General features: G+C 39.4%; 1 protein-coding gene across 2 annotated transcripts in view; it reads right to left on the reverse strand.

Annotated features, from left to right (window-relative positions):
* ITPR1 (inositol 1,4,5-trisphosphate receptor type 1) overlaps window positions 1–22,935 on the reverse strand; it is a 240,080-nt gene that overhangs the window by 184,564 nt on the left and 32,581 nt on the right. For both annotated transcript variants that reach the window (XM_036738075.1, XM_036738074.1), the window contains exons 14-26: window positions 22,512–22,684; window positions 21,257–21,376; window positions 20,129–20,323; window positions 17,371–17,622; window positions 16,163–16,304; window positions 15,232–15,385; window positions 11,333–11,520; window positions 7,239–7,377; window positions 5,648–5,702; window positions 3,878–4,043; window positions 3,611–3,781; window positions 2,854–2,919; window positions 990–1,127 (exon numbers count right to left, since the gene is read on the reverse strand). In XM_036738075.1, the coding sequence (XP_036593970.1) occupies window positions 990–1,127; window positions 2,854–2,919; window positions 3,611–3,781; window positions 3,878–4,043; window positions 5,648–5,702; window positions 7,239–7,377; window positions 11,333–11,520; window positions 15,232–15,385; window positions 16,163–16,304; window positions 17,371–17,622; window positions 20,129–20,323; window positions 21,257–21,376; window positions 22,512–22,684 (1,959 nt within the window). The remainder of the gene's footprint in view (window positions 1–989; window positions 1,128–2,853; window positions 2,920–3,610; window positions 3,782–3,877; window positions 4,044–5,647; window positions 5,703–7,238; window positions 7,378–11,332; window positions 11,521–15,231; window positions 15,386–16,162; window positions 16,305–17,370; window positions 17,623–20,128; window positions 20,324–21,256; window positions 21,377–22,511; window positions 22,685–22,935) is intronic.

Below are 22,935 nucleotides of genomic sequence, written 5' to 3' on the forward strand. Positions count from 1 at the left end.
ATTTTCAAAGTCTAAGCATGACTTGGCAAGGCCACGTATTGATGGGAACACAGTACACTTTTTGCATTTCTTTGTAAACCTGGCCCTTAGCAAGGTTCCTAGAATATAACAAGCACTTAGGAAATGCTTGTTGACTGACAACTTCGCCATGAGAGAGCTAGAGTGTTCCTTAACAAAGACACTTATCTCTGGCTCATGGCCATAATTTTAAATGCTTCTACACAATTTTATGCTTCTCTAAAAAATTCTACCGGATAGACTGTGAATTAGTGGAATATCTTTTCCTTATGAAAAGTAATTTAAAAATGTAACCAGCATTAAGGTTAACCTATCACTGAGATCACCCATTTTCAGAAAAATCCTAGACCACAGGTTCTTAACCTAGGATCCACAAATAGAGGTCAGGGCATCTGTTAACTTGAATGGGAAAAATGGATTTTATTTTCACTTACATTTGGTTACTTTTGTAATCCTCACTGTGTCCTCAGCTAGGCCAGGCCTCTGACTACATTCTCGGTTAAGACTGACCAGAATTTGTGTTCCATTGATACAATCTTTGATAACCAAGCCCGACTTTTATACCACAGAAAGGAAGCATCTGCCAGGGAATGTTCTATCTGTTGTCCCTAAGTCATTTCAGTGGTTCACAGACTATATCAAAAAGGTGACATTTTCCATTGCCAGGTGACTCAACTTCTGGTGCCTTTAGTTAAGAAGAAAGGTCCTTGGCCTAAAGCATCATCCAATGGGTCTCAAAATCGAGCTTATTAACGTCTGTTTCCAAAGGCTTCCAAGTGACTAATTGCTCCCCCACCCCACCTGATACACTTTCCTCATCCACCATTTTAGTAAGCTCTTTTTTTGGTGCTCAAAATGTTCAAACATTCGCAATACCTCCAGTCACAAGAGTCTGGGGAGAGGGGGAAGTCAAGGGATGATGATGCAAGACTGATTCTGTGGTAGATGTCTCTGCCATGGGCCTGACTTACCTTTTCATAGGGGATCTGTAGGAGCTCTAGGACGACGGCATGGGCTCCCATGTTTCGCAACAGTCGCTGTTGTTGCTTTCTGCTCTTCCGGACAGAGGCACTCTCTTGGACACATAGTTTGCTAAGTCTAATCAAAATCTGGGAGAAAACAATATTTCTGCTTATGTGACCCTCTCAGAAATACTAGAGTTCTCTGAATATGAATTGTATTAAGAAGAGTAGAGGGGGAAAAGGTAAATGGCAAAAATAGGTGGGAAGTACCTCCTTGTCTAACACCCCTACCGAATAGTAAGTGGGTTCCAGAGAGAGCCAGACAAAGCTTTGTTTATAAACAGCTGCCTGAGACAATGTCAGTAAAAGTCAAATGTAGTGCTTGTTGGTTGCTACAGATGGCCTGGTTGGAGGCTCTAGTCCTCAGAACGATGGTTTTTTGATACTCAATTTAATTCGAAATATTTATACAACACTATAAATGGCTGGGGGGGGGGAACCAACCACAAACCAAATGAAAATAAATGCTGCAGAATTACAAAAAGCGAGCCTGCCCCCAAAGAAGAGATATAAGATGACACATCCCCCCTCTCCATTTTGCAGAGATGGGAAGTACCTTGTGTGGAATACTACATGATGTCATTTTTTTGATGCAATCACTAATATTGCTGATTGTTTTATTTCTCTTCTTCCTCTTGTTCTTTGTTGTTGTTAAGAAATATTCTTTATTATAAAAGATGGCTCTTGGGGAGGGAAAGGGATAAGGGGGAAATTTAGGCAACATAGAAACAAAAATATCCATAAAATCATTTAAAAATATTTATTAAATGTTTAGAGCATGTAAAGAGCTGGGCAAATAAAAACCAAAAAAGTCCTTTCTCTCCAATTTCTAATGGGGGCTACAGTACACAGATAAGCAAATGCCAAATAATGTCAAGTTGAAGAGAATGCTCTAGCTGTGGGGACTGGGAAATTCTTCCCACAGTAGAAAGCACCTAAGCCTAGAAGGAAGGGAACCGTTCTAGGGTAAAGGGGAAGATAGCACATATCCCAGCCACAAACTAAGATCTGTGCAAATGCATGGAGGCAAGAGAGGGAAGACTGATTTGGAAGACTGGGCCAATTAGGGGGAATACGAATTGTGTGAAAGGGAGTAATGTGAGATAAGGTTACAATGGTAACCTGGAACCATATCATGAAGGGCTTAAAATTGCAGGCTAGGGAATCTAAATACTAAAGGCAATAGGGAGTTAAAGAAAACTTTTGAGAAGATAAATTCTTTGGATACATAGCCATAGATGGCAGAACCTGGGAAAGGTAAATTGTTGTGGAAAATATCGCCATTGCTAAAGCCTTCTCATTCTGGATGGCCCAAAACTAGGGGTCTTAACCTGGGGTCTATGAACTTTATCTTTAAAAAAATGTTAATAACAGTATTTCAATATAATTGTTTTCCTTTGTCTACGTATTATTTAATGCATTTAATAATATCTCAATTTCAATATTCAATTGTATTTCAGTATAATTGTTTTCCTTTGTCTATATATTGTTTAATGCATTTAATAATATTGTTATCAATTGGGAACCAAAAGTTTTAAAAACCAATGTTAAAAATTGTTTTTGCATATAACTGGGGAAAAAGAAAAAACTACAACAAAATCATTCTGAGACACAGGCTTCATCAGAATGCCGAAAGGTCCCTATATACAAAAAAAAAAAAAAAAAAAAAGCTAAGAATCTATGCCCTAAAGCTCAGAGCTGATTTCTACAGAGAAGGAAGCTAAGATGTTCAGTTTGCCAAATTGACCTAGAGCCCTGGTGTAATGTACCCTGAGAAAGTAAAAAGAAAAAGGGGAGAGGGTTGGAATCTTACCTCTTTTACCACTCGGTAGTTGTAGCTGCTGGTACTTTCATGCTTTTGAGACTTGTTATTCCCTTCCTAGTGACCAAGACATACACATTTCCTGTTACTGTACAATTCTGATGTGACCATAAGCTTTTTAGTATCATAAGTAAAGTGGATGACAGAGTCAGCACAGAGACTCGAAGTCATTTTCTAGTAGCAGGGATGGGGATAGTGTCAGGTCAGCACCATATCTCCGTGCGATAGCAGGCTGAAGCGAGTGGTACAATCTCAGCATAGTTAGCAGTTATTCTCAGGGAAGTTAGCTAACCGTAATCAATGTAATTCATTAATGCATTCAAACAAAGGCTAATACATGGTGAAAGAGAATGGTTGGAGGCAAAATGAGGGGATAGACTGTGGCTGTTTTTCACCCTTTGAGAAGCAAATTGTATTCTGGACTTGTAGTTAAAAGCTTAGTCCCTTTAGGGAGAAATTATTTATCTAGATTATGAGGGAACATGTAGTATAATGGATAGAGGAGTAGAGTTGGAAAGAGCTGGGTTCTAGTCTATACATACTAGCTATGTGGTCATAAGCAAATCATTTTACCTCTCAATGCCCCTAGGCAATTCTCTAAGGTGACAAAGTCAAGGCCATGCTCGGTCTTTAACAGGTGATAGCAGATTCTGCCCTGGGATATTCTAATGCCGCAGACATTACAAGTCTGGATGATTTACCTGGATTTGCAACATAGCTTCCTCGAGAATGCCTTAAGATTCCTCACCTCTGTCTTCTTGTGTTCATTTTCACCAGATGCTCCATCCATTGTCTCATCGGGTCCCTGCCCTTTGTACACCCAAAGTTCTGACTTTTCCACTATGGATCTCAGTTGGTCTAGGTCTTGTTTGATCTGTTTGTAGTTGTCAACATCTTGGCTGGTAACGAGTAGTTGAACCTTACATGAATATAATCCATTAGTTGAACACACCACCCTTTCTGAAGGATAAGAGAAGAGCTACAAGGCAAAGAGCTGAGACTAACAAAAGGCTACCTGTTTGAATGCTTGAAGAACTTCCTGCCTCTGACTGAAGTGCCTGAAGAGAAGCTGAAGCGCCCCAGACACGAGGGGTGGATAGTCATGCATTGTCAAATGGAGTAAGACTCGGAGAAATGTTCTGCCTCCGTGATCGTCCAAGTCCAGTGGCGTGTTCTCTTCACTACAAATGTGCGGAAGGGGAGAAAAGGGTAAATTTACTGTAAACTTTCCCTCTTCATCCAGGAAGCACCATATGGTGTAAAGGACCCAGAAGCCTTGGGGTTGGGTCTCGTGTCTGATGCTAACAGGTGTGTCTCACTGTGGACAAAGGACTTCAACTCTCTGAACCTCAGTGCCCTAATCTATCAAATGGAGACAAGAATATATGTTAAGTCAATGTTTGCCATTATAACTCCATTTTGGTGAGCCTGGGTCCCTCTCCTTTGTAATTTTCTTTCAATAACTATGGGGAAGCTGAAGTTTCTTTCCTTCAGGCTGAAAAATCAGTAACCTATGCACATCTTAGCACACCTATGTATACAACTACGTATACAACTCTCTCTTTCTCTGTCTCTCCCCCTCCCCCTGTCCCCTTTCTCTTTCAATTTTCATCAGTTCTAAGACACACACATATTCATATACAAACACATATTAACCAGACCTGTGATGTCATTCATGTAGGTAGCGCATAGAAAGGACTCTCCATTCCTAAAGTAGAGGCACTTGCTCTGTAACTTATAATCTTAGTGAGTAGTCTGGGGCCCTGAGATGAGATGTTTAGTAACTTGTCCAGGGTCTCAGAGCTAGTAGATGTCAGAAGGATGACACAATTAAAACCTAATAATAATGGTACTTATAACATTAACAGCATCCCATTTTTTCCTTCAATAAAACCAAAGAAGATATGGATAAGGGATGATAAGGATGTCACGATAATCATCTTTTAGAGAACTATTAGGTGATTTCTCTAAGGTTAAAGAGCTAGTGACAGACAAGACTGAGCTCTGAAAGACTCTAGTTGATGTGATAACCAATCAGAACTTCAGATGGATGATGCTGAAGCAGGTCACCCCTTCCTGGCAGAGCAGTTATGGACTACAGATTGCCAGCTCTTGCCCAGTGGGGTTATGCTGGCTGGAGAGAGCTGATTCCATCTAGCTGGCTCTAGCCACCTGACCATGCCTTCATCTCGCCATGCTCTTACATGCAATTCCCCTCATCTCCATTTTTCACCTCTTACTTTTGGAATAGGAATCAAATCAATATTACCATTATTTCTAGAAAGCGTCATTCATTTGCCCCGTAGCTCCGCTCATCATCCTTATGACTTCACCCTTCTCTGTCTATTATCTCCCCTATCTGTGGCTATATTACAAAGGAAATCTTTCCGTAGATACTGAATGACCACTTGTCAGGCATATCATAATGGAGATTTCTTTGGTGTATGGGCTGGACTAGGTGGCTATTTCCAACTCTCAAATCCTGTGATGCTTGAGGGCAGAAACTGTCTCTCTTTTGTATATGTATCCCCAGAGCTCAGCGTAGATAGTAAGCACTTAATAAATACTTTGTCATCCATTCATTAATTCATGCAGCCATCTCTTCTTTGCACTAGACTAAGCTACCTTGGTGGTCAGAATTCCAATGAACACACTAAGTAAACTTAGCTTGAAGAAAGTCTGTATTTCCCTTGACTGCAAGAAATAAAGGCCCAGGGACAGATATGAGAGTCCTCTCCCCTAATCTCCAGAAACATTTGTCATATAATATTGAAAATATACTTTCCTTCCTCCAAAGATTCCCTCTGCTTGCTCCTCAATATGTTCAAAGTCAAGAGCTCCTGAAAAATGAGGAATATATACATTCATTTCATTTGAGAACACAAACATATATGAACTCATTATTCGGAAATATTCACCAGAAAATGGTAACTGAAATTTATCATCAAAGAACAATTTAGATTTAAGTCCCCTGAAGGGGGAAAGGAGAATTAATTTTCTAATGGTGTTCCATTCTGACTAAATAAAATTATCACTTTAAGAGAAAAAAGAAAACAAAACAAAATTGTGGCCACACATCATCCCTAGGTTCCTACTCCTCCCCGCCCCACCCCCCATTCATTCCTAAGTTATAACACAGATAGCCGCCTCACTGAGTAGGTGTTTCCTGGGGATTGAGGGATTCATTAATCTTCAGGAAATACCCCGGGCCCTCAACTGCTAAAGAAGTATTAGGCAGCTACCCAACTCCTTGATGTCCGGAATCATTTGCTCTTATCCCCCGAGCACTTACCAAAAATACCGGTGCCCTTACCACATGGGAACCAAACATCTTCCAGGATTAGAAACAGTAAGTTAGGAAACAAGCTTTCTCTTACCCATGTCATGAAATGCATATATTGAGAGAAGTTTTATGTGATTGCTCTTGTTCCATATCACTTTCCCCTCAAAATCTGACCCCTCCTTAAGGGAAGGTCATCACCATGCCCGGTTTTAGGAGGTTTAGGGCTAAAAGAAAGCTGGGCAGGCCTCTCTGCCCTGAAAGCCCACTGCCAGGGAAGTGAACACAATTTCTCTATGACCAGAAGTTAATTTGAGTGGATCCTAGTTTCAGGTGCTATTACTACATGGAACATTCTCCAAGTGCAATAACCCCAAAAAGCATTGATTGCAACCTTGAGGGCAATGACAATGTTTGACTGCTGCCCATTCTCTTCCAGCAGAGGCCAGAAAAATGCCCCATGTGCCTGTGAAGGAACCATGGCTGGTGGGTACAAAGGTCATGGACATGAACGCAAAGGTCACCGAGGCCACTGTTATGGGTCATGCAGTGGGAGGACAGAGGAAGAGTCTAAATGCTTATGGAAGGCTAACAGGGAGAGTCCACAGAGAAGTCCGGTCAGGAGTGTGGCACTCTGAATTTTCTGGTGAGAAAAAGGCATGCTTTGCAAAAAAATGTCAGTTGCCAGGAAGCCCCCAGAATTGGTGGCAAAGCTGCTGATTAATTTTGAAGAAACCACTAAAATAAATGTACTTATCTTACTATCTAAAGGCAAAAGAAAAAAAAATGAAGGAAACTTAATCCTCCCCATAATGGAAAATGGGCTTTTCCCTTCGGGGTTGGGCATAGACACATAATGAGAATATTTAGGATCAAAGTTAGAATAGATATTAAGTAGGAAAAAAAAGAAAATGGAAGAAAGGAGAGGAGAAAAATAGCAGATATGTTTTTTATCCTATTTCCAAGTTCAGGTGAAAATATTTTATGTTGAAAAACCAGTAAGGCAGTCCACATCTGGCTTTCTTTAAGAACAGAGGTCCTCTATCCACCACAGACCCCACTCCATCTTTGAAGACCCACTATTGGAATAACTGACCTGGTACATTACTTGGTCCCTCTTGAGTGCTGCTTCCTGAAGATGTCTCAGAGGTCTGGGAATTGCTTTCATCAAACTCCCGTTTAAATATACACAAGAGGCATGAGATCCTATAATCCAATCTCACATTCAAAATAAACTGGAGATTTAAGTGGAAATGGAAACAGATTGGTTATATTCACAGACTGCCTTTAACACGTCCCCCCTCAGCTGTGGCACTTGACCTGGGCCTAGTTTCAGCTGCACCACATGCTCTGAAAACTTAGTGAATCAAATATTTAGCTGACTTGTAAATAGTCAGGTTAATAGAAATATGCTTGGATACAGAATATTAAGCTATCCCATATCACCTTAACTTCTTATGGAGTCTTCATTATCATAGCCACAAGTACAAATGGTTAATGTTACGTCAATGTCCAAAAACACTATTTTGAAATTCAGTCGAACTCAATAGATGTTAAAGGCTTACTAAGGGCCTTTCAATAGAAAGAATAGAATGAGATGTTGAGAAAAATTAGAACATAGAAAGAAATCCATTTTTTATTAATAAACTATTTGTTAGGTATGGTATTGTTAAAATATAATTGTTCCTTCTCATTTAGAAGTATATCATGTCAGATTTTTTCTATGTACTGTTCTATCTAGCCAATTTTTTTTCTCTTTTTCCTCTTTTTCTTAAAAAAAATTCTCTGCTATAAACGATGGCTCTTTGAGAGAGGGAAGGAGGAAGAATACAAAGTAAGATCAGATATAAAAGCAATAGATTTAAATTAAAAAATCTATTTGTGCAAAATGATATATATTCATAGAATTTGACTCATTCTCCCCTCTTCCTCCACCCCCTTGTTTCATACACAATCTTATCTTCTCACATAGCTATCCTTACCCTACTCCTCACTGGTCTTCCTGCTTATAATCTCTCCCTTTTCTTTTGCATGTAGCCTTTACATAGCAAGTTCCTTAGCCAGGCATTCAAAATCTACGGTCTTGGTGCACCTGAATGCCTAGGTCTATTTCCCATCATGCCTTTGCCCACCCTGTACATTCTAAATGTTTCCCGCACATTCACAAAAGCCATCTCATGGCAAGACATTCTTTTTTCTCCTTAATAGTGAAACTCAAATGCTGCCTCCTCCATGAACCATTTCTTAATCCTTCATCATAGGATCATAAATTTAGAACTGGAAGTGACCTTAGGGGTCATTTATCATAGGACCACAGGCAGAGAGCTGGAAGGGACCTCAGAGGCCCTTTAATCCAACCCCTTCAATTTAGAGACGAGGGATTTGAAGTCAAGTGACTTGTCCAAATTCAATATGGGCAGTAAGTCAAACGCTGGTGTCTGAATCTAGGTCTTTTGGCTCTAAATTCAGAACTTTCCCCACCAGACAACGAGCTAAAAAATGTCTTTGCTTCCTCCTTGTATTTTTATTGAGCATTTGCTCTGTGTTTCTCCTTTATCCTTAACATACTCTCCCTTTTTCTTACATTTATTTGTTTATATGTTGTATTCCTCCCCCGACTCCCATCATCAACAGGCTGAAGACAGAGATCTGACCATATTTCATTTTAATATCCCTTATTGCTGAGCACAGGGCCTCACACATATCACTTCCATACTTAAGGATCTGTGCCTTTGACAACTGGGGCACTCTCTTCACTGTTGCCAATTATAATCCCTCTGATTTATTATATGCTCCTTGAGAGTTGTTGTGGTCAAAAAGTTCATCCTGCAGTCAACCTACATACACCGGTCTTTGAATGAAAGGTATATGGGCATCACTATGTCCATACTCAAAGTCATTGCAACCTGGATTTTTCTAAGTAATCCCATCATCCTATCTCTAAATAGAGATAACTACCTCATACTTGCCAACATTTACACCTTTAATCTTGTTCTCATTTCACTGCAGTAGTACACATTTCTAGAATGATGTCGAATAATAGTCGAGAGAGTATTCTTGCATCATACCTTTCTGTACTAGCATTTCTCCAAAGCAAAAAAAAAATGCTAGTTTCTTGGTTTTAAATATATCCTTTTGACCATATTAAAGAAGAATCCTTTTAAAGCTTATGCTTTTTAGGATTTTAACATAAATCAGTACTCTGTTTTCTGAAAAGCGTCTTCAGCATCTGCTGTGGTTTTGTTAGAAGGATTTCCTCTTATGCTCCAATTTTTGGCTACTACCAAAAAAAAACCTTACTTCCATAATTGTTTTGGACATATATGTCTTCCTTCTTTGATCTCTTTGGGGTATAGGCCTAGTAGTGGTATAGCTGGGTCAAAGAGTAAAGCACAGTTGAGGAATTTGGGGGGCATGCTTTCTAGAATGGCTGGACCAATTAACCTCCCAACTGACCTGCATGATGTGTCTGTTCTCTTTAAGTCCTCCAACATATGTCATTTTCCTCTTTTGTCATCTTTGCCAGTCTGATGCATATGGGAGGGAACTTCCAACTTAATTACATTTCTCTAATTATTAGGAATTTAAAACATTTTAAAAAATATAAGTGTTGATTGGATTTCTTCCTTTGAAAACTGTCTGCTAATATTCTTTGGCCATCTATGTATTAAGGTATGGCTCTTAGTTTTACAAATTTGAATCAGTTCCTTTTATCTTCAATATAAGACCTTTATCACAGTAACTTGCTACAAAGATTTTTTTCCCCATTTGTCTGTTTCCATGCTAATTTTAAATATATCAGAGAATCAAGAAATGAGAAAAGGTTTATCTAATGTTTAGTCCCCAAACTTTTGAAAAATGTCTGCCTCTGAAAAAAGGAGCTAATAAAAAAGTATGGTTGAAAGTATACTGTATCATGCTTTCAGGAGACTGATGGTGAAGCAGACTTCCTGTCTTGGCAGAAAAAAAGTGGTGAAATACAGGAGCAGAATGGAGCATATGTTGTCAGCCATGGACAACGTGTTGATGTTTTATTTAACTAAATTTTTTTGCTACAAGGGAAGGCTCTCTTGGGTGGGAGTGGAGAAGCCATTGAGAGATGATAGTGATGGGGGAAACACACAAAAATTCCTAAACAAAGTGAAACAAAACGTAAGTATTGCACTTTAAAAATAAATCTGAAAATAGAAGAATTGTTCACTCTTTTTGGAGAAATTTTGAACCAGAAAACTGAAGGGATATTCCATGAGGAAAGTAGTAGCTGAAGTTGGCAAATAATATCCCCTCCATATTTTCCTAATGTATAAATAGAGCTAAAGACCTAAGATGAAACCATGGAAGGACTAGAGAGAGATAGAACTCCAAGTTAGTTTAATGTTCTGAGATTGTTTCTCTTAATAGAGGCAGTGGGATGGAGCAGATGGAACACTACATTTTCAGGCAGGAAAAACTTGGTTCAAATTCCACTCTGTGCACTTGCTAGCTGTGTGACCAATCATAGACTAATTTCATAATACTTCTCTCCACCCCAGTTTCCTCATCTGTAAAACAGAGATAATAATAGGACCCACTTTCATTGGGTTATTATGAGGATTCAATGAGATAATGTATGTAGAGTCCTCAGCAAACCTTAAAGTGCTAAATGTTAACTATTATTATTATGAATAATAATGATGATGATAAAGCAGAGGAGAAAATATAACTTAAGAGTTTTTTTAAAAGAAAGCATAATTTGAAGAGAGTCTGGATTTAGATCCTAGTTCTGTTACCTATGTGAGCTTGGACAATAACAACAGATATATAGTACCTAGAAGAGAAGCACTTGGAGGGCAGGGACTTTTCCATTTTTCTGAGTCCCCAGCACTTGTCACAGTGCCTGGCACTCGTTCTTAATAAATGCTTATCAGATGAATAAAGACATTACCCCCTTTGAACCTGGGCAAAGCCACTTAAATTTTCTGAATGTGAACTTCCTCATTTGTAAAATGAGAGGTCTGAATAAGATGATCTCTAAGGTAACTTCCAGTTCTTAATTAATGATCTCACGAATTATCATTCAAGGAAACACCAAATTAATTCTAAGCCCCTCTACCCTATCCAGGCAAGAATACTACAGCTCCCCATCAGGGAAGAGATTCCATTTTTAAAACGCTCTTCTGCCCCGAGGGTGCCCTACTGACTAGAAGGTACCTGAAGAATTTCAATGATCTTCAACTTGGTATCCATGACCATGATATCTTCTTTCTCAGGCTCTGTCTGTTTCACATTTCCTTCAGGGGCAGCTGCCATGGGAGTCATGGGCAAAAACCCTCCTCCTCTGAGAACAACCTGAGTCATCAGTTCTCCAACTCCATGGATGGACCTCATCACATTACTCCCTAGGAAATGGAAAGGAAAATCTTAAAGTTATGACCCTATCTCTAAAGGTTTTCCTTGGAGGGCTGAGGTTGGACATCTGCCTTTACAAGTGGGAGCCTGACTATATCTTTCTTTTATTTTTTTGTTTTTTTAAATCATTATCTTTTTTAAAATTTTTTTTTATTTAATATTTTTAGTTTTCAGCATTGATTTCCACAAGATTTTGAATTACAAATTTTCTCCCCATTTCTACACCCCCCACTCCAAGATGGCATATATTCTGATTGCCCTGTTCCCCAGGCAGCCCTCTCTCCCCCCACCCCCTTTTCCCTTACTTTCTTGTAGGGCAAGATAGATTTCTATGCCCCATTGCCTGTATATCTTATTTCCCAGTTGTATGCAAAAACAACTTTTTTTTTAACATCTGCTTTTAAAATGTTGCGTTCCAAATTCTCTCCCCTCTTCCCTACCCACCCACCCTCCCTAAGAAGGTAAGCAATTCAACATAGGTCACACGTGTATCATTATGCAAAACCCTTCCACAATACTCATGATGTGAAAGACTAACTATATTTTGCTGCCTTCTATCCAGTTCCCCTTTATTCAATTTTTTCCCTTGACCCTGTCCCTTTTCAAGTGTTTGCTTTTGATTACCTCCTCCCCCTATCTGCCCTCCCTTCTATCGTCCCCCCGTTTTCATCCCCTCCCTCCTTCTTTCCTGTGGGGTAAGATACCCAATTGAGTGTGTATGTTATTCCCTCAAGTCAAATCCAATGAGAGCAAGATTCACTCATTCCCCCCTCACCTGCCCCCTCTTCCCTTCCAACGAACTGCTTTTTCTTGCCACTTTTATGTTAGATAATTTACCCCAGTCTATCTCTCCCTTTCTCCCTCTCTCAATATATTCCTCTCTCATCCCTTAATTTGATTTTTTTTAGATATCATCCCTTCATATTCAACTCAACCTGTGCCCTCTCTCTCTCTTTCTCTCCTCCCTTTCACCATATATATATACACATATGTATGTATATGCATATACATATATACATATATATATATGTATGTATGTATGTATGTATGTATGTATATTCCCTTATACTGAGGTCACATGAATTACACACATCATCTTTCCATGTAGGAATGTAAACAAAACAGTTCAACTTTAGTAAGTCCCTTACGATCTCTCTTTCTTGTTTACCTTTTCATGCTTCTCTTGATTCTTGTACTTGAAAGTCAAATTTTCTATTCAGCTCTGTTCTTTTCACTGAGAAAGCCTGAAAGTCCTCTGTTTTATTGAAAATCCATATTTTGCCTTGGAGCATTATACTCAGTTTTCCTGAGTAGGTGATTCTTGGTTTTAATCCTAACTCCTTAGCGTCCGGAATATCACATTCCTCTAAGCCCTTCAATCCCTTAATGTAGAAGCTGCTAGATCTTGTGTTATCATGATTGTGTTTCCATAATACTCAAATTGTTTCTTTCTGGCTGCTTACAGTATCTTCTCCTTGATCTGGGAGCTCTGGAATTTGGCGACAATATTCCTAGGAGTTTTCTTTTTGGGATCTTTTTCAGGAGGTGATTGGTGGATTCTTTCAATTTCTATTTTACCCTCTGGCTCTAGAATATCAGGGTAATTCTCCTTGATAATTTCTTGAAAGATGATATCTAGGCTCTTTTTTTGATCATGGCTTTCAGGTAGTCAAATCATTTTTAAATTATCTTTCCTGGATCTATTTTCCAGGTCAGTGGTTTTTCCAATGAGATATTTCACATTGTCTTCCATTTTTTCATTCCTTTGGTTCTGTTTTATAATATCTTGATTTCTCATAAAGTCAATAGCTTCCACTTGCTCCAATCTAATTTTTAAGGTAGTATTTTCTTCAGTGGTCTTTTGGATGGACCTCCTTTTCCATTTGGCCAATTCTGTCTTTCAAGGCATTCTTCTCCTCATTGGCTTTGGAGCTCTTTTGCCATTTGATTTGTCTATTTTTTAAGGTGTTATTTTCTTCAGTATTTTTTTGGGGGTCTCCTTTAGTCAGTCGTTGACTTGTTTTTCATGGTTTTCTCACATCACTCTCATTTCTCTTCCCAATTTTTCCTCTACTTCTCTTATTTGTTTTTCCAAATCTTTTTTGAGCTCTTCCATGGCCTGAGACCAATTCATTTTTTCCTTGGAGGCTTTTGATATAGGTTCTTTGACTTTGTTGACTTCTTCTGGCTGTAAATTTTGGTCTTCTTTGTCACCAAAAAAGATTCCAAAGTCTGAGTCTGAATCTGAGACTGTTTTTGCTGCCTGTTCATGTTCCCAGACAACTACTTGATCCTTGAGCTTTTTGTCAGGATATGACTGCTTGTAGAGTAGAGAGTACTTTGTCCCACACTTGAGGGGCTGGGCTGCTATTTTCAGAGCTACTTCTACACAGCAAGCTCTGCCACACTAGTGCTCCTTCTCCCCCAAGAACCGCCAACCAGGATTGTGGCCCAGATCCAGGCAGAGCAAAGCAGGCTTTGCACTCCCACTCTAATCTGCTTCTTAATTCCTCCCACCAGGTGGGCCTGGGGCCAGAAGCAACTGCAGGTGTAGCTCTGGAAGCAGCTTCAGAGCTGCACTACCTCCACTGCCTCCGGGGCAATGGCCAAACCGCCAATTCCTTTCCCTCTGTGCCAGAAGCTTTTCCCACTAACCTCCTCTGTTGTCTTTGGTGTTTGTGGGTTGAGAAGTCTGGTAACTGCCACAGCTCACTAATTCAGGAAGCTATGCCTGTTCCGCCCGGTTCCCAGCCTGGTTGGTCCTGGTGCGGCCCACGCTGGGCTCTGCCCTGCTCCCAGGTCTGTCTGATAGACCCTTCCCAGTGACCATCCAGGCTGTCCTGGGCTGGATCCCTGCTTCCCTTTGATATTTCATGGGTTGTGCAGCTCTGGAATTTGTTCGGAGCCATTTTTATAGGTGTTTGGAGGGACCTGGGTGGGGAGCTTAAGCAAGTCCCTGCTTTCCAGCTGCCATCTTGTCTCTGCCCGCTGACTATATCTTTCAACTGTTTTCTCTTTTGTTGCCAAGTTTCATATTGAAGAAGAGGGTCCTTGGCTCTGAGATCATCAACACGCCTCTGCTCTAAGATACTAAATCCAAGTGACATGAAAGGTAGTCATCCTAAGCCCCACATATTTGATTTACTTTAATAACAGCAGGATTCCAAATGGAAACACTTCTCTTCAAACTACTGGGTGACTAACCTGCAATGACACCACAGGACCCATCTTTCCTCCCACCTCCATACCCCACCCTCCCTACCCAACCAAATGTAGTATAATACATGACATCAGCTTACAAGGATTTTATAATCTAATCTAGTTGGGGAAACAAGCCATACTCTGCATAAGAGAGTATTACATACAATGTCATTATATAGTCATATGATAAAGTGAAAGTGACCACGTGTATAATATATACAGTTTGAGAGAAGTATCAAAAGTGAAGCTCAGAAGGAATAGGATTTTTTATTATGACAATACCATAATTAATCTTCCCCATCACTTATTTATTGAAGAAATATAGTATTTATTTTTAACATTCAATTTTTAGAAATTTTGAGTTTCGAATTCTCTTCCTCCCTTCGATCCCTCCCACACCACTGTGAACATAAGCAGTATATGTATAGTATGATATCAATTATGTATTGAAATCATGCCAAACACATTCCCACGGTAGCTATCCAACACTTATTTCTTACCTTTATTTTCTTCTCCTTTTGCCATTTTGCTAATAGGGAATATGGTAGTCACATGTACACAATCTAAGATAGCCAGTAGGATCTTGGTTAATCGTAAGAGGTCAGAGAAGTTGTAGAAACCAAAATAGATAAGATTTCTGGCCAAGTTTACCACCTATTTAAAAAAAGAAATAGCCTTAAAAAGAATATCAAACAGAGTTCTTCCTGCCTTACTTTAAGTCTGACTTCTAGTTCATAATGACAAATTTGTAAAAATTCTCAACTTTGTAAAGACAGAAAAACTCTAATCAATTTATACAACTTCTCTGAAATGAGCAAGATGGTTAGAAATCTCTAAGAAAACTGCCAAGTTATTCATTTTATTTGACTGTCATATTTAATAAAAGGATGAAAAATGCTGACCTATTCATTTGGTCTACATGATTCCCTTAATATAGTTGTACCTTAGACACAAGTACCTTTAGATTCCAAATTTTCTAAAATCTCATCACAGAGATACCTTCCAAAAAGCTAAACATCAACACAAGACCTAGAGATATAACCTTCAACACCAAATAAACTACTGCATAACCAAATGGTAAGTTCACAAGAAGAAAGAAAAATGTAATAAAAAAAGTAACTTTCTTGATGTGATTAAGGAAGAATATTTCACTTACTGTAAAGGACAGGGTACATTTTCATCTTTGCATTTTGTAGGCTTCAATTCAGAATATACATTTGGCTCTTTTATTATATCACTGGACAAAGCTGTGCTTTTTTTAAAAAAAAGACTGCCCTCTATTTTCATTCAGGAGCAAATCTAAACCAGCATTTCTATACTACAAAGACAAGGGCTTTAATATAAAAGCACACAAACTAATGTGGATACTTTCCAATTCATTAGTTACTAAAATGTCCATTTAAGATATGGTATTTTAAATTTTCACGTTACCTCAAATGTGAGCTTATTTTTCTCTTTATCAGAGAAGGGAAATCTCTGACAAACTACATCTCTTAAATATTCCTCCACAAATTCCATAGTCTGAGCAAACCTTTCTTTAATTTCATCTTTGGAAGTTCCACTGCTGTCATAGCTGGAAGGAGAAATAAAATTTAAGTCTTCAGGCTGAAACTCAACAGGGATTATACATTTTTTTATCATGCCTCTTTTTAAATAACTGAGATGAAGAACAGAATTTTACCCAACTCTGCAAAATATTTCACAAATACAATTTTTCAAAAACTAACATTCTTTAAATTGCATATTTCAAGAAGGTTGAACATGAAAATCAGATAGAACTTTGAGGAATCAGTACAATGAAAAGTGACATTTCAAGAATACTACGCTAAATATTCTTTTATAATTTAAGTAACATTTTAACCTCCACCATAATAGGCACCTTAGAGCATTGACAGTTATCACGTAGTGGAGAAGAGGGCAATCCATTAACTTACTGGCTTGGTTTCCATGATCTCACTTACAGACTCTGATTTTTTATAACCAGAATTAAAGTTAATTAGTTTTCAAATGAGTCCTTTTTAAAAAAATATATGCTAAGTTCTGATGTTTAAAAATAAAAACTAACTACAAATCCTAATTTTGAAAATTTTCTGGGAATTACGTGTTTAGCAACCTTCAAATATGGTATTTGAAAAATATAGTCCTTTAGTGATTATTTGCCTGCCAAAATGTTAATGGTCCCCATTAAAATGTTCTAATGATGGTGCAAAATTTTCTTCGAAGTTTTTCCCAGTTTATATTCAAAATTCCATTAAAATAAGCATTTGCAACAAAAATTCCTATGGAGCGATGAAATCTTGCAGGCTCACTATTTAAAGCCAAATTACCTTATATTTAACTTTTCTGCATTTTCTTTCTTTGTATTTATTCTGTATATAGTTATATATGTATATGTTGTCTCCCCCTTTAGAACATAAGCTATGTGTGAGTTGGGATTATTTCATCCTTTGAATTTGTATCTTCAGCACCTAGGACAGTGTCTGCCTGAAATCTAACTGACTGCCTGGTTTTTATACTGCAAAGACCTTCCCACATTCCAGAAGTAATCTGGACTGGCAAAGCGTGCCTATTATTTCTGATTAGAATATAAGAGAATAAAAACATGCAATGGTTTTTATGGGAAAAGAAAGCCAGCTTACTCATCAATTGCTATTTCTGAGGGAATCTCTGACCATAAGCGGGCATACTTCACAGGAGTAACCTGTTCCTGAGGGTCTCTGTCAACGTGCATATGGAGCATCAGGCGGCAGAACGACGCTCTCAGGTCATAGGGCAAGTTCTCATCAGACATGCATCGAAGAATGAGGTCTACATCAAGTTGGCCAGATATTTCATTGATGGCCAGATACTGCCGATCCAAACACATCCTGGCAAACAGGTTCAGCTGATACCTAGTGAAGAAGAGAAGAAAGAACTTTTTCAGAAATCCTACAAGCCGAAGAGCCATAGAAATGTAGAAATTATGACACCAGGTGGCACAATGGACACAGTGCCAGGCCTGGCGTCAGGAAGACCTAAGTTCGAATCTGGCCTCAGACAATTACTTGCTGTGTGACCTTGGGAAAGTCATTCAATCTGTGTTTGCCTAGGAATCACCTAGGTGGCTCGTTGGATATAGTGCTGGGCTTGGCATCAGAAAGACCTGAGTTCCTCAGATACTTCCTAAGTGTGTGACTCTGGGTAAGGAACTTAATCTGTCTGCCTCAGCTTCCTCAATTGTGAAATGGGGATAATAAGAGCACCATCCACACATGGTGGTGGAGCTCAAATAAGATATTTGCAAAAAGCACTTGACGCAGTGCCTGGCACATAGCAGGTGCCGTGTAAGTACCACTAGCAATTTTTATTTTTAAAAAGATACCGAATTGTACCTATGTATTCATACCTTCATTCACAAGTTTTTACATCGCACACGTTCTTTTCAAACAACTTAGAATGCATTTCTTGCCTCCCCTTTAACCCCCGTCTCCCCAACAAAGTTGTTGTCACCCAAGCTGTTATTATTAGGAAGGCACTTTCTTAATATCTTTGGGGTAAATTAACTCCCCAGATGATGGCTGAAACTTGGGGAAAAGCCATAAGCCTCAAAGATCGTTGGCAGAAATGTTCTACCAAATGAGAAAATCATACTATTGCACAAAACAAATTTCCCCGTCGACTCTATCCTCCTTGTCTTTTTAGCAGCACTAGATGGAAGTAATTTCATCCTCAAATCCTTCGCATATATCCCCATTGTCTATGTTCTTGAGTGTGGATTTACGTACTAAGCTTTATGTCCTTTTTTGTTTGTGTTGGACTTTGGTGCTTTTTTTCATTTCCCAAATTTGAAAAATATTCAATTGCTACTGACATCCTCTACTAAATTCCTGTCTCAAAGCTTCATTGTGATGGTCAAATGAGCTGGGAGTGCTAAAAGCTAGGCCAGAGGAATAAAAACTCTGACAGGGCCTCTGCCAAGTTGTAAAGGACTTTCGCTATGAGACCAATGATGGATTCCATAATAATAACTGACATTTACATAGTGCCTACTATGTGCCAGACACTGTGCTAAGTGCTTTACAATTATTCTCTCATTTGATCCTCACAACTCTGGGAGGTGGGTGCTATTATTATTAATTACAATTATATTAATTATTCTGATACTCTATTTCTATCATCTACAGATCTGCCTAGTTAAAGATCAGAGAGGCTCATCTCCAGGTAGGCCCCAGGAATCTCTTTTCCTATCCGGCTCTAGAGGACCATTTACTAAAATTTACTAACCAACTCTAGAAGACCATTTGCAGGAGTGATAATCTGTATCAGTGAAGGGAGCAAAAATGCACGAAGACCTCATTAAGTTTTTGAGTAGCTCTTACATCTTGAGTGATGGTCTGAGGTGGGTGGAAGTTTCTAGTTGACCTGAGAGGCATGTGACGACTACAAATATTAAGATCTAGCTAAGTCTAACTCAACAATAATTCAAATCTGTGACCATACTGGTAGTGAGTGCCAGAAGCAGAATCTAGATCCAAGTACTCTGAATCGGAACAAACGTTCTCACTTGAGCCAGGCTACACTGCTATCCCTGTGATGATGATACTACCCGACATTTACATGGCTAGCACATTAAGGCTTACAAAATGCCTTACATGTATCATCCAGGAGATAGTATAATTCAATTTAAAACAAAAGCTCTGGCACAGGGCCAAGGGTTTTTAACCATTCTATTGTGTCACAGACCCCTCCTCAGAATATGTGTTCAAATAGTTGAAGTAAAAGATAAGTCTCAGTTAGAAATTACTGAAAATAAAGATTTCATTTTTCTCATCCAAGTTCAAAGGGCCTCTGAAATATATCTGCAGACCATCTATGGAGCCCAGGTTAAGGACCTCTGCTCCAGAAGGGATGCTTACTATCTATGTGAACTTGGGCAGCACACGTGATGGAGGTCTGCTCAGTTTCCTCATGGTAAAATGAGGAGTTTGGATGGAGCAGATAGACTCAGAGATCCCTTCCAGCCCTTGACCTACGAATCTAGGACTGCCTTTCTCAAAACAACTCCATGAAGTAGGTAGAAAGGGTATTATTTTTTAACAGAGGAGGACACAGACCCAGAGAGATATAATATCTTCTCCACTGTCGCAGACAGTAAGTATTGGAGATGCAAGTCCAACCCGGGTCTCGTATGACTACAAGGCCAAAGCTCCTTCCATTACACTACACTGACTCTCCTATACTAAACTGATTCCAAAGTCATGAGATAATCAACACCACTCTTGCTTTGTTATTCATTATATGACTTGTAGATAACTTTGTGCCTTCAGAGCAAGCGAAAGCAGTGAGCATGTGGAAATTCCGGACTCTGACCCTGACCCCCGCCCCACGTCAGAATCAAACACCAAGTGTTCTGATCACCTGTAGTAGCTGAGGACATCCCGGTCTTCCTTCTGCCCTTCTTTTGCATCCTGAGCCAGCTCCCGGACACTCTTACTACGGACCTCCTTGTTGCTGTCTCTCCAAAATAGCCAGACCTCCTCCTCATCTTCTCCAGCTTCCAGAGAATTTTCACCAGTGGACACTCCTTCAAACTCAAAACGAGAAAGAACCAACCTGGACAACGAGGAGATGAAAAACCAGCATCATTAATTTGAGCTCTTATGGTAAGCCACTTTAGCTCTGGAGATGTTATGAACTCCATGCTTGGCAATAAAACGGGGCTTTGGCTCTCTATGTCTAAAGTATGCTGAAGCCCTTCTCCAGGAGCTCAGCCCGGAAGATGATCTAGGCACTTGAAACTAAAATATCATAACCTCACACTACAAAGGCCCAGAGCCTATGACAATTAGATCATGCCTGGGAAACAGTGAAATAACCAAGAGCCAATGACGAATTAGATCGTGCTTGGTGGACATAAACAACCCACCAACAAAGATCTCAGCAGCATATTTAGAACTAGAAATTAAGAATATAACCCCTATCCTGTCTATGGTGAAAAACTTTTTCAGAACAGAACTCTTTCATATAGATCAACTATTACTACTGTCACTATTACATAGAGTGACACACATGCTATTTCCACCCAAACAAAAAAAAATGTCAGGATGACATTTCAGGAATCTCTCTTTCAGTATAGTAACAGTCACAGTGAATAAAAATTACTTCCTTCCAGACCTAAAGATGCTTAACATTTTTGCACAATTGTAAATATTTCACATTAAAGTTGAGTGGCTAAAAAAATGCTCACATTTTAATTGGTATCTCGACTGAGTCTAGCCAAATGAAAGCAGTGGAACCATCTTGAAGAAGAGACTAAAATGAATCCTCTGCATGCAAATTAATAAGATAGCACTTTCCAAAAGAAATATATGTACTGTCCTACTTTGGATAATTATACCTCCCACCAATTATGATTCCTTCAGGGGTTTGGATTCACTGTTTGTGATGCCTGGGCAACACACATTGGCTGGAATTTTCTAACACTTTCAATGCCTAAACAAACTCCCATCTCTCCAATAGCCTTAAAATCATCCGGTTGCAACTCACTTAGTCTCAATCAGTATGTCAGCATTGGTTGGATTCAGCACAGCTTTACAGATCAGTTCTTGGGTCACCGGAATTGACTTGTTCATGGACACACACAGGTCAGAGAGGTAATCTAAGAATCTATTGGGAAGTAGAAAACACAAAAATAGGCATTCTCTTCAGATAAAAGAAATTCTTTCCATTTAAGATGCACATGTTAAGATGTCCTGAAAATAGTCAATGATAACAGCTGATATCCGTATGGTGTTTTAAGATTTGCCAAATGAAGCAATGCTTCAAAAGTGGGTTGGTCTACACAGCAGGCTCTAAGAAGGAGCATAAACTGTGAGTGTCTTAAATGTCCCCACTGCCCACTAATATTACTAGAAACCCAAAGTCTGGGCACAGAAAGGAAGAATTTAAAGGAGATAAGGAAAAGAAAAATGGAAGACAAGAAAGTACTCAGAATAGAGTAGAGGGAAAGAGAAAAGAGGTAGGGATGTCCTAGATTTAGAACTAGAAGAAGGGACCCTAGAGGTCATCTAGTCATCTACCTCATTTTAGAGGTGAGGAAAATGAGGCCTAGAGGGGAGAAATTACTTACAGAAACAGTATCGAAGCCTAGATTTGCTCTTGGGAGGCCTACTGCCAAATACAGTATTCTTTGTCACACTGCTCCCACATATAGTATCAGAATCCCACAGTCCATTCTCTCAGTTGCCCTCAGTAACTGCACCAATGTCACTGGCTGTCTACCTCCGATCTAGTCAATATCAATATATGTGACCTTGAAGTAAATTTTTTTTTTGGAGGGGAGAAGGCAGGGCAATTGGGGTTAAGTGACTTGCCCAGAGTCACACAGCTAGTAAGGGTGTCAAGTGTCTGAGGCTGGATTTGAACTCAGGTCCTCCTGACTCCAGGGTGGGTGCTGTATTCACTGTGCCACCTAGATGCTTCCCCCTTGAAGTAAATTTAAAGAAATAGAAACAGCCTGTATGCAGTTAGCATCATTTAGGAACTACCCTGTTGATGTGGGAACCAGTCAAGTAACAATTCTCTCTGGCCACAGTGATATCACCTCTTGGCAAGACTCTAGGTCAAAGTGACTTGGAAAACATCCAAAAGGAAATGGTTAGCCTCATCAAGACCAAGCCCTGGTAACCTCAAGGAAATGTAATTTAAGAGCCCTGAGTTCACCTTGCCCAGGTGAGTTCCCTAGCCTAAAAGGCTGCATATGCACCATCTGGCTGTCCCCACAGCTTCGGGTCCACCTCACCTGGGCTCCCGGTTTTTTCTCACGAGGCTGACAAAGGTGTCGATCTCTGCAGCAGTAATGTGCTTCTCCAAGAGTTTCCGATTGTTGTGAAGCAGAGCTGTGATGGTGTCTTCTGCCAGAACATCATAGCCAATTTGCTTCTGCATGAAGCCAAACTGCTTGGCGATGTACTCCTTTGGGAGAGAGGGATGGGGGGGAACAAAAGGCAATTGTAATCATGTTCCGAATTAAAGCAAAGGACACTGATTCACCGGTCAGAGTCAAAATTGACATGGAATGGGAAGTTGCTGTCCCCAGCATTTTACTTCGGGAATAATATGCCCCCTAAAGCGAAAGCCGAAATGTTCTCACACCCCATATTTTACTAAATCTACCAAGCAAATATAACTGAGCAAAGCATCACATAATCCTTTCAGGTAGGGGT

This window comes from Trichosurus vulpecula, chromosome 9 (genome assembly GCF_011100635.1).
Source record: "Trichosurus vulpecula isolate mTriVul1 chromosome 9, mTriVul1.pri, whole genome shotgun sequence".
Lineage (NCBI taxonomy): Eukaryota > Metazoa > Chordata > Mammalia > Diprotodontia > Phalangeridae > Trichosurus > Trichosurus vulpecula.